Consider the following 16,824-nt stretch of genomic DNA (forward strand, 5'->3'; position numbering starts at 1 on the left):
TGCTATACAAACGCTATATTATACAGACATGCTATACAAGCGGCATATTATACAGACATGCTATACAAGCGGCATAATATACAGACATGCTATACAAGCGGCATATTATACAGACATGCTATACAAGCGCTATATTATAGACATGCTATACAAGCGGCATATTATACAGACATGCTATACAAGCGCTATATTATACAGACATGCTATACAAGGGGCATATTATACAGACATGCTATACAAACGGCATATTATACAGACATGCTATACAAGCGGCATATTATACAGACATGGTATACAAGCGGCGTATTATACAGACATGCTATACAAACGCTATATTATATAGACATGCTATACAAGCGGCATATTATACAGACATACTATACAAGCGGCATATTATACAGACATGCTATACAAGCGGCGTATTATACAGACATGCTATACAAGCGCTATATTATACAGACATGCTATACAAGCGCTATATAATACAGACATGCTATACAAGGGGCATATTATACAGACATTCTATACAAGCGGCATATTATACAGACATGCTATACAAACGCTATATTATACAGACATGCTATACAAGCGGCATATTATACAGACATACTATACAAGCGGCATATTATACAGACATGCTATACAAGCGGCGTATTATACAGACATGCTATACAAGCGCTATATTATACAGACATGCTATACAAGCGCTATATTATACAGACATGCTATACAAGGGGCATATTATACAGACATGCTATACAAGCGGCATATTATATAGACATGCTATACAAGTGCTATATTATACAGACATGCTATACAAGCGGCATATTATACAGACATGCTATACAAGTGCTATATTATACAGACATGCTATACAAGCGCTATATTATACAGACATGCTATACAAGCGCTATATTATACATACATGCTATACAAGCGCTATATTATACATACATGCTTGTCATCACAAAGATAACATAAAACTTCCTTCTGCTATCAATGTCTTTCCTTTTATTGCCACCAGAGGGCGTCTATGGCCCTGGTAATAAGAAGAGCAGGAAATACTGGGACATGTTCTTCTGAGTGACTGTTGTTACAGCCCAGCTCATGTGCATGACTTATACACGGGACGGCTCTCAGGTAATTCTGGGAGCTCTAAGATGGAGACCTGGCTGACTGCTCTGTTACCTGTTGTCCTATGGAGGTATGTCCACCAGCTTTGGGATTGCTCATCCTCTCTTCCCAATAAAATCAGCCATGAAAGCGTCTCACAACCACAATTATAAGCCTCTTGTATCATGGACATGGGAGATGTATTCTCCTGATTCTGAGTCGCACGCAAAAGCGCCCAGGCAGCGGCTACTGGCGATTGCCTGACTGCGACTTTATGCAAATGCCGCTACATACTCCTTCCCTTGCCCGGCTCTGCAAGCTGTGAGGCGCCCACTTTTAAGGTTCGTGCGCATTGTAATACGCCACCATCGGATGCACCATTGAGCCCTATGACAGGCCTCCTATGCCCGCGGCTGTGCGTCTGGGAACGCAGCAACTTTCACTGACATGCCCACTGAACGTACCACTTTGGCGTGCATTTCATGCGTCTTAGAAGGCTTCACGCATGCGCAGTTGCGAATAATGGCTCAACTACCAGAAGACTGGCATTGCGCAAGGCTCAGAATCAGGTCCAGAATGTAGAAATTAAATATGGGCCCCATATCTGTCCTGTGCAGTGGCCCCTGCTATTACCTACAGCCATGGTGCAAGGGAGCGGCCAGTGACAATTACCATCTGCTATGTCAATGCTGGGGCTGGTAGACGCCGCCTCGTTGCTCACATTCTGAGTGCCCGGCGTCCTCACGTGCGTCATGGACGGGGAATGTAAGGTGTGGAGACGGTCAGAGGAATCCAAGATGCTGTCGATGGTCTCTGACTCCTCGCACAGGCTGTCCGTGTGGGGGTCTCCGGGATAAGCGGGAGGGTGGGATTCTTCTGTCTGGTCCGGGTCCCCCTGCCCAGCAGAGGACAGATAGCCGGGCGGGGTGACATTGCTGCTGACCGCTTCGTCGTAGGAAGGTAACATGACGAGCACGCCGTCCACCACCACAAAGTCCGGCTCCGCAGAGCTGTCCTGCGGACTCCTGCAGGTGAGAAAGGAAGATACGGTTATGTCCAGTATGTGATATAACCATTGGATCTCTGGGGCTCACAGAACTATAAGGCAGGAGAGCAGATGGGATCTCCGGGGCTCACAGAACTATGAGGCAGGATAGCAGATGGGATCTTTGGGGCTCACAGAACTATGAGGCAGGAGAGCAGATGGGATCTCCGGGGCTCACAGAACTATGAGGCAGGAGAGCAGAAGGGATCTCCGGGGCTCACAGAACTATGAGACAGGATAGCAGATGGGATCTCTGGGGCTCACAGAACTATTAGGCAGGAGAGCAGATGGGATCTCCGGGGCTCACAGAAATATGAGGCAGGAGAGCAGATGGGATCTCCGGAGCTCACAGAACTATGAGACAGGATAGCAGATGGGATCTTTGGGGCTCACAGAACTATGAGACAGGAGAGCAGATGGGATCTCTGGGGCTCACAGAACTATGAGGCAAGAGAGCAGAGGGGATCTCCTGGGCTCACAAAACTATGAGACAGGATAGCAGATGGGATCTCCGGGCTCACAGAACTATGAGGCAGGATAGCAGATGGGATCTCCGGGGGTAAGAGAACTATAAGGCAGGAGAGCAGATGGGATCTCCGGGGCTCACAGAACTGTGAGGCAGGAGAGCAGATGGGATCTCCGGGGCTCACAGAACTATGAGACAGGATAGCAGATGGGATCTCTGGGGCTCACAGAACTATGAGGCAGGAGAGCAGATGGGATCTCCGGGGATCAGAGAACTATGAGGCAGGAGAGCAGATGGGATCTCCGGGGCTCACAGAACTATGAGACAGGATAGCAGATGGGATCTCTGGGGCTCACAGAACTATGAGACAGGATAGCAGATGGGATCTCTGGGGCTCACAGAACTATGAGGCAAGAGAGCAGATGGGATCTCCTGGGCTCAAAAAACTATGAGACAGGATAGCAGATGGGATCTCCGGGCTCACAGAACTATGAGGCAGGAGAGCAGATGGGATCTCCAGGGCTCACAGAACTATGAGGCAGGATAGCAGATGGGATCTCCGGGGCTCACAGAACTATGAGACAGGATAGCAGATGGGATCTCTGGGGCTCACAGAACTATGAGGCAGGAGAGCAGATGGGATCTCCGGGGCTCACAGAACTATGAGGCAGGAGAGCAGATGGGATCTCCGGGGCTCACAGAACTATGAGACAGGATAGCAGATGGGATCTTTGGGGCTCACAGAACAATGAGACAGGATAGCAGATGGGATCTCTGGGGCTCACAGAACTATGAGGCAAGAGAGCAGATGGGATCTCCTGGGCTCACAAAACTATGAGACAGGATAGCAGAAGGGATCTCCGGGCTCACAGAACTATGAGGCAGGAAAGCAGATGGGATCTCTGGGGGTAAGAGAACTATAAGGCAGGAGAGCAGATGGGATCTCAGGGGCTCACAGAACTATGAGGCAGGAAAGCAGATGGGATCTCCGGGGCTCACAGAACTATGAGACAGGATAGCAGATGGGATCTTTGGGGCTCACAGAACTATGAGGCAGGAGAGCAGATGGGATCTCCGGGGCTCACAGAACTATGAGGCAGGAGAGCAGATGGGATCTCCGGGGCTCACAGAACTATGAGACAGGATAGCAGATGGGATCTCTGGGGTTCACAGAAATATGAGACAGGATAGCAGATGGGATCTCTGGGGCTCACAGAACTATGAGGCAGGAGAGCAGATGGGATCTCCGGGGCTCACAGAACTATGAGGCAGGAGAGCAGATGGGATCTCCGGGGCTCACAGAACTATGAGACAGGATAGCAGATGGGATCTTTGGGGCTCACAGAACAATGAGACAGGATAGCAGATGGGATCTCTGGGGCTCACAGAACTATGAGGCAAGAGAGCAGATGGGATCTCCTGGGCTCACAAAACTATGAGACAGGATAGCAGAAGGGATCTCCGGGCTCACAGAACTATGAGGCAGGAAAGCAGATGGGATCTCTGGGGGTAAGAGAACTATAAGGCAGGAGAGCAGATGGGATCTCAGGGGCTCACAGAACTATGAGGCAGGAAAGCAGATGGGATCTCCGGGGCTCACAGAACTATGAGACAGGATAGCAGATGGGATCTTTGGGGCTCACAGAACTATGAGGCAGGAGAGCAGATGGGATCTCCGGGGCTCACAGAACTATGAGGCAGGAGAGCAGATGGGATCTCCGGGGCTCACAGAACTATGAGACAGGATAGCAGATGGGATCTCTGGGGTTCACAGAAATATGAGGCAGGAGAGCAGATGTGATCTCCGGGGCTCACAGAACTATGAGGCAGGAGAGCAGATGGGATCTCTGGGGCTCACAGAACTATGAGACAGGATAGCAGATGGGATCTTTGGGGCTCACAGAACTATGAGACAGGATAGCAGATGGGATCTCTGGGGCTCACAGAACTATGAGGCAGGATAGCAGATGTGATCTCCAGGGCTCACAGAACTATGAGGCAGGAGAGCAGATGGGATCTCTGGGGCTCACAGAACTATGAGACAGGATAGCAGATGGGATCTTTGGGGCTCACAGAACTATGAGACAGGATAGCAGATGGGATCTCCTGGGCTCACAAAACTATGAGACAGGATAGCAGATGGGATCTCCGGGCTCACAGAACTATGAGGCAGGATAGCAGATGGGATCTCTGGGGGTCACAGAACTATAAGGCAGGAGAGCAGATGGGATCTCTGGGGCTCACAGAACTATGAGGCAGAATAGTAGATGGGATCTCCGGGGCTCAAAGAACTATGAGGCAGGAGAGCAGATGGGATCTCTGGGGCTCACAGAACTATGAGGCAGGATAGCAGATGTGATCTCCAGGGCTCACAGAACTATGAGGCAGGATAGCAGATGGGATCCCTGGGGCTCACAGAACTATGAGGCAGGATAGCAGATGGGACCTCTGGGGCTCACAGAACTATAAGGCAGGAGAGCAGATGGGATCTTCGGGGCTCACAGGACAATGAGGCAGGAGAGCAGATGGGATCTCCGGGGCTCACAGAACTATGAGACAGGATAGCAGATGGGATCTTTGGGGCTCACAGAACTATGAGACAGGATAGCAGATTGGATCTCTGGGGCTCACAGAACTATGAGGCAAGAGAGCAGATGGGATCTCCTGGGCTCACAAAACTATGAGACAGGATAGAAGATGGGATCTCCGGGCTCACAGAACTATGAGGCAGGAGAGCAGATGGGATCTCCGGGCTCACAGAACTATGAGGCAGGAGAGCAGATGGGATCTCCGGGGCTCACAGAACTATGAGGCAGGATAGCAGATGGGATCTTTGGGGCTCACAGAACTATGAGGCAGGAGAGCAGATGGGATCTCCGGGGCTCACAGAACTATGAGGCAGGAAAGCAGATGGGATCTCCGGGGCTCACAGAACTATGAGAAAGGATAGCAGATGGGATCTTTGGGGCTCACAGAACTATGAGGCAGGAGAGCAGATGGGATCTCCGGGGCTCACAGAACTATGAGGCAGGAGAGCAGATGGGATCTCCGGGGCTCACAGAACTATGAGACAGGATAGCAGATGGGATCTCTGGGGCTCACAGAACTATGAGGCAAGAGAGCAGATGGGATTTCCTGGGCTCACAAAACTATGAGACAGGATAGCAGATGGGATCTCCGGGCTCACAGAACTATGAGGCAGGATAGGAGATGGGATCTCTGGGGGTAAGAGAACTATAAGGCAGGAGAGCAGATGGGATCTCCGGGGCTCACAGAACTATGAGGCAGGAGAGCAGATGGGATCTCCGGGGCTCACAGAACTATGAGACGGGATAGCAGATGGGATCTCTGGGGCTCACAGAACTATGAGGCAGGAGAGCAGATGGGATCTCCGGGGCTCACAGAACTATGAGAGAGGATAGCAGATGGGATCTCCGGGCTCACAGAACTATGAGGCAGGATAGCAGATGGGATCTCTGGGGGTCACAGAACTATAAGGCAGGAGAGCAGATGGGATCTCCGGGGCTCACAGAAGTATGAGGCAGGATAGCAGATGGGATCTCTGGGGGTCACAGAACTATAAGGCAGGAGAGCAGATGGGATCTCCGGGGCTCACAGAACTATGAGGCAGGATAGCAGATGGGACCTCCGGGGCTCACAGAACTATGAGGCAGGATAGCAGATGGGATATCTGGGGCTCACAGAACTATGAGGCAGGAGAGCAGATGTGATCTCTGGGGCTCACAGAACTATGAGGCAGGATAGCAGATGGGATCTCTGGGGCTCACAGAACTATGAGGCAGGAGAGCAGATGGAAGATGCACAAACTGTAGACAACACATAAAATGGACTTTTCCCCCACTGAATGTTCTTCCTAAATGTTTTTGACACTGTAAAACTTCTGTACAGAGGAAGCTATTTCCATAAATCCAGACACACCGATCATCGGCGGCATTGACAAACCGCCCAATTGTACATATACCCTGATATGTGGTTTTAAGACAAAGACATAGGGCCTGATTCACTACGGAATGCAATATTGCGGACGCATGCGGTTCAACTGCGATAGTATGCTAATCCACTGAGATCGCTATGCAATCTCAGCACAACATAAGGACGCCCACCTTACCTTACACACATCTGTAATGTTTAGCAAGACTGAGATACCATCAGTATCATGGAGTACCATCACAGCCTCACACACACCTACACAGCTCTGACCTTACTCAGGAATTACTAACCTCATCACACACAGTGATTACACAAGACTGAGACACCATCAGTAACATGGAGTACCATCACAGCCTCACACACACTTACACAGGCTCTGACCTTACTCAGGAATTGCTAACTTCAGCGCATGCTATGAGGCCTCAGGCTGCGTATGGCATCGCAGTGGATAATTTATGCACGCCCCTGCGATGCCGCTGAAATGCACTGGCGCGCCTGCGTTCGCCCGACCACCTCCCAGTCATCCCCCACAAACGGCATTTTCTGTCAATCACTCTGCAATGGGTCTGCGTTGTCCTTGTGCTCGTAGGCCCGATCGCAGTGGCTAGTTTGCACGCTGCGATGCATACGCGTGCGTAGTGCGCAACAGTCGGCCGATTACGTGCGTATTAGCAACTGCGTTCCATGCTGAATCAGGCCCATAACCCATACGTACAGAGAGGGACAATGGGGTATATTTTTAGAAGTTGAGATGTTGCACAGAACAACCAATCAGATTCTCGCTATTATCTTCTATAAGGTGATAAATAAATGTTAAGTAGAATCTGGTTGCTATGGGCAACATCTCCACTTCTAAAAATTCTCACTTAAGTAAATATACCCCAATGTCTGCAGAAATGTGACACAGAACGGAATATAAAAGTAGCTTATATAACGTTACGCTGGCATGCAACCAGCTGCATGATGCTCAAACTGCGAACAATACGGGCGACATGGCAGAGCTGGGCAATATTTGGGCCAATAAAAGCTGCACCATAAAATTCCCGGCCTACGCACCTCGGCATGAAATGTGTCTTAAACTTGGTCTGGAAGCTCCTGGCAATAATGACCAACAGCAGGACGAGGAGGACGCTGCTCGCAGTGAACGCCACAATCTTCCATGTTGTCAGCATCGTCTCCTGCGCGCTGGGCCAGGATTTCTCTGCTCAAAAAAACAACAAACAAAGGGTGGAGACGGATATATAACAATAACGGTACAGACATATCTAATCGCCATAACGCCAAACGGTGTAATATGGGTAAATGCAGACTGATATGGGAACAAGCTGAGATAAAAGTAGGGATCATCGATCCCTATGGATTGTGGAAACAACAGTATAGCTAACCTTGACCTAATCCCATTCTGTAAATCCTTTCGCTCCCAGATGTGGGCAGAATTTCACTTTATATGCGCACTGGTAATGGTGGCGGCGATTTTCACAAGTGGATGGGAAGGGGCAGTGCGTCCGCAGAGATGCCGAGAACTTTCTAAGCACACGATACAGTCGCATCTGCCACCGATTTGCATATGACCTTACGTCAGGGCAGGTATGCACTCAATGATCCCCCGTTTGCAGTACGGCGTGTGCTAATTTCACCGCGGAGGGACTCACCTGTCTTGACACAGTAGAGAGGTGATGTTGGGAACCACTCCCCAGACTGGCAGGTGAAGTACTTGTAATCATTAGACAGCATGTACCCGGGGTCACAGTAAAATTCAATCACAGTCCCGTGTATGTAACGTTCACAGGGTTGCGGGTGGCAAATGTAATCTCCGTGCACCACCATCGGGGGGAGAGGACACACTAGCGGAACATATGGAAAGACACAAATGTAAGTAACAAATTTATCTCTTCAAACATAGAAAAATAAATTGGGTACAGTAAGACATAACGTCTGATTCAGTACGAATCGCAATAGCGATTACACACGCAGTCTCACTGCGATGATATGCTAATTTTTGCAATCGCAATACCATACGCAGCCTAACATAAGGGCACCCACTTTACCTTACACACATCCGTAATACTTAGCAAGGCAGCAAAACCATCAGTAACATGGAGTACCATCGCAGCCTCACACACACTTACACAGGCTCTGACCTTACTCAGGAGTTACAAACCTCATCACACGCAGTGATTACACAAGACTGAGAAACCATCAGTAACATGGAGTACCATCGCAGCCTCACACACACTTACACAGGCTCTGACCTTACTCAGGAATTACTAACCTCATCACACGCAGTGATTACACAAGACTGAGAAACCATCAGAAACATGGAGTACCATCACAGCTTCACACACACTTACACAGGCTCTGACCTTACTCAGGTATTACAAACCTCATCACACGCAGTGATTACACAAGACTGAGAAACCATCAGTAACATGGAGTACCATCACAGCCTCACACACACTTACATAGGCTCTGACCTTACTCAGGAATTACTAACCTCATCACACGCAGTGACAACACAAGACTGAGAGACCATCAGTAACATGGAGTACCATCACATCCTCACACACACTTACACAGGCTCTGACCATACTCAGGAATTACTAACCTCATCACACGCAGTGATTACACAAGACTGAGAAACCATCAGTAACATGGAGTACCATCACAGCCTCACACACACTTACACAGGCTCTGACCTTACTCAGGAATTACTAACCTTATCAAACGCAGTGATTACACAAGACTGAGAGACCATCAGTAACATGGAGTACCATCACAGCCTCACACACACTTACACAGGCTCTGACCTTACTCAGGAATTACTAACCTCATCACACGCAGTGACTACACAAGACTGAGACACCATCAGTAACATTGAGTAAATCACAGCCTCACACACACTTACACAGGCTCTGACCTTACTCAGGAATTACTAACCTCATCACACGCAGTGATTACACAAGACTGAGAAACCATCAGTAACATGGATACCATCACAGCCTCACACACACTTACACAGGGTCTGACCTTACTCAGGAATTACTAACCTCATCAAACGCAGTGATTACACAAGACTGAGAAACCATCAGTAACATGGAGTACCATCACATCCTCACACACACTTACACAGGCTCTGACCATACCCAGGAATTACTAACCCCATCACACGCAGTGATTACACAAGACTGAGAAACCATCAGTAACATGGAGTACCATCACATCCTCACACACACTTACACAGGGTCTGACCTTACTCAGGAATTACTAACCTCATCACACGCAGTGATTACACAAGACTGAGAAACCATCAGTAACATGGAGTACCATCACATCCTCACACACACTTACACAGGCTCTGACCTTACTCAGGAATTACTAACCTCATCACACGCAGTGACAACACAAGACTGAGAGACCATCAGTAACATGGAGTACCATCACATCCTCACACACACTTACACAGGCTCTGACCATACTCAGGAATTACTAACCTCATCACACGCAGTGATTACACAAGACTGAGAAACCATCAGTAACATGGAGTACCATCACAGCCTCACACACACTTACACAGGCTCTGACCTTACTCAGGAATTACTAACCTTATCAAACACAGTGATTACACAAGACTGAGAGACCATCAGTAACATGGAGTACCATCACAGCCTCACACACACTTACACAGGCTCTGACCTTACTCAGGAATTACTAACCTCATCACACGCAGTGACTACACAAGACTGAGACACCATCAGTAACATTGAGTAAATCACAGCCTCACACACACTTACTCAGGCTCTGACCTTACTCAGGAATTACTAACCTCATCACACGCAGTGACTACACAAGACTGAGATACCATCAGTAACATGGAGTACCATCACATCCTCACACACACTTACACAGGGTCTGACCTTACTCAGGAATTACTAACCTCATCAAACGCAGTGATTACACAAGACTGAGAAACCATCAGTAACATGGAGTACCATCACATCCTCACACACACTTACACAGGCTCTGACCATACCCAGGAATTACTAACCCCATCACAGGCAGTGATTACACAAGACTGAGAAACCATCAGTAACATGGAGTACCATCACATCCTCACACACACTTACACAGGCTCTGACCTTACTCAGGAATTACTAACCTCATCACACGCAGTGATTACACAAGACTGAGAAACCATCAGTAACATGGAGTACCATCACATCCTCACACACACTTACACAGGCTCTGACCTTACTCAGGAATTACTAACCTCATCACACGCAGTGATTACACAAGACTGAGAAACCATCAGTAACATGGAGTACCATCACATCTTCACACACACTTACACAGGCTCTGACCTTACACAGGAATTACTAACCTCATCACACGCAGTGATTACACAAGACTGAGAAACCATCAGTAACATGGAGTACCATCACATCCTCACACACACTTACACAGGCTCTGTCCTTACACAGGAATTACTAACCTCATCACACACAGTGACTACACAAGACTGAGATACCATCAGTAACATGGAGTACCATCACAGCCTCACACACACTTATACAGGCTCTGACATTACTCAGGAATTACTAACCTCATCACACACAGTGATTACACAAGACTGAGAGACCATCAGTAACATGGAGTACCATCGCAGCCTCACACACACTTACACAGGCTCTGACCTTACTCAGGAATTACTAATCTCATTGCACACAGTGATTACACAAGACTGAGATACCATCAGTAACATGGAGTACCATCACAGCCTCACACACACTTATACAGGCTCTGACATTACTCAGGAATTACTAACCTCATCACACACAGTGATTACACAAGACTGAGATACCATCAGTAACATGGAGTACCATCACAGCCTCACACACACTTACACAGGCTCTGACCTTACTCAGGAATTACTAACCTCATCGCACACAGTGATTACACAAGACTTAGATACCATCAGTAACATGGAGTACCATCACAGCCTCACACACACTTACACAGGCTCTGACCTTACTCAGGAATTACTAACCTCATCGCACACAGTGATTACACAAGACTGAGATACCATCAGTAACATGGAGTACCATCACAGCCTCACACACACTTACACAGGCTCTGACCTTACTCAGGAATTACTAACCTCATCGCACACAGTGATTACACAAGACTGAGATACCATCAGTAACATGGAGTACCATCACAGCCTCACACACACTTACACAGGCTCTGACATTACTCAGGAATTACTAACCTCATCGCACACAGTGATTACACAAGACTGAGATACCATCAGTAACATGGAGTACCATCACATCCTCACACACACTTACACAGGCTCTGACCTTACTCAGGAATTACTAACCTCATCACACACAGTGATTACACAAGACTGAGAGACCATCAGTAACATGGAGTACCATCACATCCTCACACACACTTACACAGGCTCTGACCTTACTCAGGAATTACTAACCTCATCACACACAGTGATTACACAAGACTGAGAGACCATCAGTAACATGGAGTACCATCACATCCTCACACACACTTACACAGGCTCTGACCTTACTCAGGAATTACTAACCTCATCACACACAGTGATTACACAAGACTGAGAAACCATCAGTAACATGGAGTACCATCACATCCTCACACACACTTACACAGGCTCTGACCTTACTCAGGAAATACTAACATCATTACACACAGTGATTACACAAGACTGAGACACCATCAGTAACATGGAGTACCATCACAGCCTCACACACACTTACACAGGCTCTGACCTTACTCAGGAATTATTAACCTCATCACACACAGTGATTACACAAGACTGAGAGACCATCAGTAACATGGAGTACCATCACATCCTCACATACACTTACACAGGCTCTGACCTTACTCAGGAATTACTAACCTCATCACACACAGTGATTACACAAGACTGAGACACCATCAGTAACATGGAGTACCATCACAGCCTCACATACACTTACACAGGCTCTGACATTACTCAGGAATTACTAACCTCATCGCACAGAGTGATTACACAAGACTGAGATACCATCAGTAACATGGAGTACCATCACATCCTCACACACACTTACACAGGCTCTGACCTTACTCAGGAATTACTAACCTCATCACACACAGTGATTGCACAAGACTGAGATACCATCAGTAACATGGAGTACCATCACAGCCTCACACACACTTACACAGGCTCTGACCTTACTCAGGAATTACTAACCTCATCACACACAGTGATTACACAAGACTGAGCCACCATCAGTAACATGGAGTACCATCACAGCCTCACACACACTTACACAGGCTCTGACCTCAGTCAGCATTTGCTGACCTCATCACACACAGTGGGAGCTCAGGCTGTGTATAGCATTGTAGTGGATAATGTTTGCACACCCCTGTAGCGGCGTTCAAACGCACTGGCACACCTGTATTTCTCTGACCACCACCCCCAAACGGTACTTCCTGTCAATCATTCTGCGATGGGTCTGCGTAGTCTCTGCAGTCGCAATCTCCATCGCAGTGAAGTGTTCGTGCACGCACACTGCTATGCATACGTATGCACAGAACGCAATAATCGTCAAACTGCGTGCATAATCGCTTGCGAACCGCTGCTGAATCAGGTCCATAATCTGGTCACCACCTTACAGTCTTCCTGTACCTACCTAAAACTGAACTACAGAACCACCAACAAAACCCGTTATCACACAGTAATAATGTTCTGCCCGCTTCTTCTTACTTATGTTCCACTTTCAATGATCTGTGCTGAATTAATTATTGGTTTTAGAGGGTATTCTCGCTGTAGAGGACCACTGCACACGTTGGGCAGAACGTCTTTAAAGCCCTTTAACCACCTTCAAGAAAATGTCTCCCTCCTTACGGGCACCCGGCTCATGACGTCACTCCCATAGTTCCGAGGAGTGGGCGCTGGGGACGGACTGCAGCAGGCACTGGAGCGGGGTTTAAGGTAAGTGTTGTTTTGTTTGTGTGTGTGTATGTGTGTGCTGATGGGGGGCGCTTACTACTAGGGTACTACTGGGGGCACTACAGGGGCCTTACTACTGGGGCACTGCAAGGAGCATTACTACTGGGGGCACTACAAGGGCATTACTACTGGGCATTACTACTGGGGGCACTGCAGGGAGCATTAATACTTGGGGCACTACTACAGGGGGCATTACTTTTAGGGGCATTACTACAGGGAGAACTGCGTAAGGGCACCATTACAGTGGGCATTGCATAAGGGGCACTATTACAAGTGGGCATTTAGTGTTTTAGGGGAACTACTACTATGGACATTGTGCAAGACCTAAGTTAGGGGGGGGGCTTTAAAAATGTTGGTATGGGGCCCAAAAAGTTCTAGTTATGCCCCTGATACTGTGTGTGGGTATACGGTGTGGCGGCCGGGGGCGCATGCAGAAGTTTTGCCTATGGTGCCTAGAAGTCTAGCAAATTATGCCACACAGTAGCACAATCTTATTCACATTATACCACACCTAGTCACCCTTATTCACGTTATGACACACAGTAGTGCCCCTTACACATAATCGCGACAGCAGTAGTGCCCCTTACACATAATCGCGACAGCAGTAGTGCCCGTTATGCTATGCCCGCTGTAGTGGTGCCCCTTATGCAGTGCCCACAGTGGTAGTGCCCCTTATGCAGTGCCCACAGTGGTAGTGCCCCCAGGAGTGGTGCCCCCTATGCAATTCCCCCAGTAGTAATGCCTCCAATAGTAATGCCACCAATAGCAATGCCCTCTGTAGAAGTAATGCCCCCTGTAGTAACGCCCCCTGCAGTAGTAATGACCCCTGTAATAGTGCCCCCTGCATTAGTGCCCCCTGTTGTAATGCCCCTGTAGTAATGCCCCCTATACTAATGCCCCCTTGTAGTATAGTAGTCCCGCGCACACACACAAAAAAGAAAAAAACAACAACATTACTTACCTTAAACCCCGCTCCTGTGTCCGCTGCCATTTGATCCGCATGGCTGCTCCTCGGAACTATGGGACAGACGTCATCTCCCATAGTGCACTGCGGAAGCCGGAGCTCTGGAGTGAGCTCTGGACTCTGGCTGCAGCTGGCGCTGCGGGGAAGGAGCCGGGCACCCGATGGTAACAAAATCTCTTTGGGCGCCTGGCAAATGGAGCCTCTCTGCGGCGCTGGAACTGGTTTCGTCTCCAAATAGAAGTGACGGAACGCAGTTCCGCCCCGTTCCGGCCCACTTTAACTCCTGCACAATATACAGTAGTGACATCTAATATGTTGATGTATATTTTATATTGTAGGCATTGATCACAAAATGTCTTTATATACAATATTTGCAGTTTTTCCTTCAGGAATGATCACAATAAGATACTTGGGGCCAGAGCCGTAACTAGACATTTTGGTGCCCTGTGCCAGAAAGAGCATTGGTGCCCCCCTCATTTTTCTAAGGGACATTATGCACCCAAGAAAAGGGCCATGGCTTCATGGGGAAGGGCCAGGGAAGAGATAGGGGAGGCCAGGAGATGCTGGGGATGAAATAAGAGGAAGCTACAAGCAAGAATGATAATAAACAGAAATTTGACAGGCTCCTTCAGTGCTCCCTGACCTGTGGTGCCCTGTGCGATGGCACCGGCCGCACTACCCTAGCTACGGCCCTGCTTGGGGCTACTAACTCGTGAGCAAGATACAGACAGACAAAAATGTCTGATTATTTGTCTCCATAGTTCATACACAGGCCCTAATTCCGAGGCGGACGCTCTGACAGAGTGCTCGCTCTGAATCAGGGCCGTCCTTCTGAATTTCTAGAACGGCCTCCTGGCCGCTCGTATAGCTGTGAGTGACCAGCTATAGCGAGAAGCCAGGAAGATGGTCGCGATGGTCAAGACCATCGCAACCATCGGGCTCGCGACGAGACCCTTGTGGTAGGGTCTCGTTGCCGCAAGTCCTGGAGAGCTTTCGGCTCTATCAGAGCCGAAGGCACTCCCACTGACATCACTTGTGATGTGAGTGGGGCCGGCCCCAGATGGTAGGCGTTCCCATGGGAACGTCTCCGTCTGGGCAGCCACGCCCCCGGCACGCCCACCAAAGGGGGCATGCTGTCACTCACCATCGACAGCACGCCCCCTTTGTAGTGAGAACCATAGCGACGGCTTGCCCGTCGCTATCCGGGTCTCGCGCATGCGCACGACGGAGCCACCTCCGTCGTGCGCATGCGCACTGGGCCAACATCAACCCGCTCGCGAGCGGATCTGAATTAGGCCCCCAGTCCCAAGGAGAACATTTCTCCAAACAAATGTCTATGTACAGACACAACCATCACAACTTTACTAGAAGTATAGATTTGCATTAATCTGGATGTAATTAGTTAACTTGTGTTAATTATACCTGTATACGTAGGTGCAAAACTTGACATTAATTGACAGCATGGGGGGATAGGGATCACCATGACAGGTACTGAATTCAATAATGGTGGGCACAATGCGTGCTAATTCTGCTGATGTCAATATTAACTTCCATTTGGCAAATATGCCATGGTTGGCACAGTGTCTAGCATCACTGCCTCCCACACTCTAAAAACATACTGGTAGGTTAATTGGTCTCTGACAAATAATGATCCATAGTGTGTCCATGTGATAGGGAATTTAGGGCCTGATTCAGCAGCGATCACAATTGCGATTATGCAGGCAGTCGGCCGATTGTTGCGTTCTGCGCATGTATATGGGCGTGCGCCCAGCGATCGGGACTTCGATCTCAGTGACCACGCAGACTCATCGGAGAGTGATTGACAGGAAGTACAGCTTGTAGGAGGTGACAGGGGGTGGTTGACGAAACGCTTGCATTGTAAAGGCGTTGCTGGGGCGTGCATAAATTAGCCATTGTGAAACCATACATACCCTGAGGCCTCATAGCGTGCGATGAAGTTAGCCATGCCTGAGTAAGGTCAGAGCCTGTGTAAGTGTGAGTGAGGCTGTGATGGTACTCCATGTTACTGATGGTCTCTCAGTCTTGTGTAATCACTGTGTGTGATGAGGTTAGTAATTCCTGAGTAAGGTCGGAGTCTGTGTAAGTGTGTGTGAGGCTGTGATGGTACTCCATGTTACTGATGGTCTCTCAGTCTTGTGTAATCACTGTGTGTGATGAGGTTAGTAATTCCTGAGTAAGATCAGAGCCTGTGTAAGTGTGTGTGAGGATGTGATGGTACTCCATGTTACTGATGGTAT

The 16,824-nt window shown here is 48.5% G+C and overlaps 1 protein-coding gene across 1 annotated transcript in view; it reads right to left on the bottom strand.

The window, feature by feature from the left end:
- Nucleotides 1-16,824, bottom strand: part of SUSD4 (sushi domain containing 4) — a 341,394-nt gene that overhangs the window by 22,699 nt on the left and 301,871 nt on the right. The window contains exons 10-12 of the mRNA XM_088467876.1: nt 8,228-8,419; nt 7,632-7,776; nt 1,786-2,138 (exon numbers count right to left, since the gene is read on the bottom strand). Of these exons, the coding sequence (XP_088324002.1) occupies nt 1,786-2,138; nt 7,632-7,776; nt 8,228-8,419 (690 nt within the window). The remainder of the gene's footprint in view (nt 1-1,785; nt 2,139-7,631; nt 7,777-8,227; nt 8,420-16,824) is intronic.

Source organism: Taudactylus pleione, unplaced genomic scaffold, assembly GCF_031769625.1.
Source record: "Taudactylus pleione unplaced genomic scaffold, aTauple2 ptg000011l, whole genome shotgun sequence".
In the NCBI taxonomy this organism is placed as follows: Eukaryota; Metazoa; Chordata; class Amphibia; order Anura; family Myobatrachidae; genus Taudactylus; species Taudactylus pleione.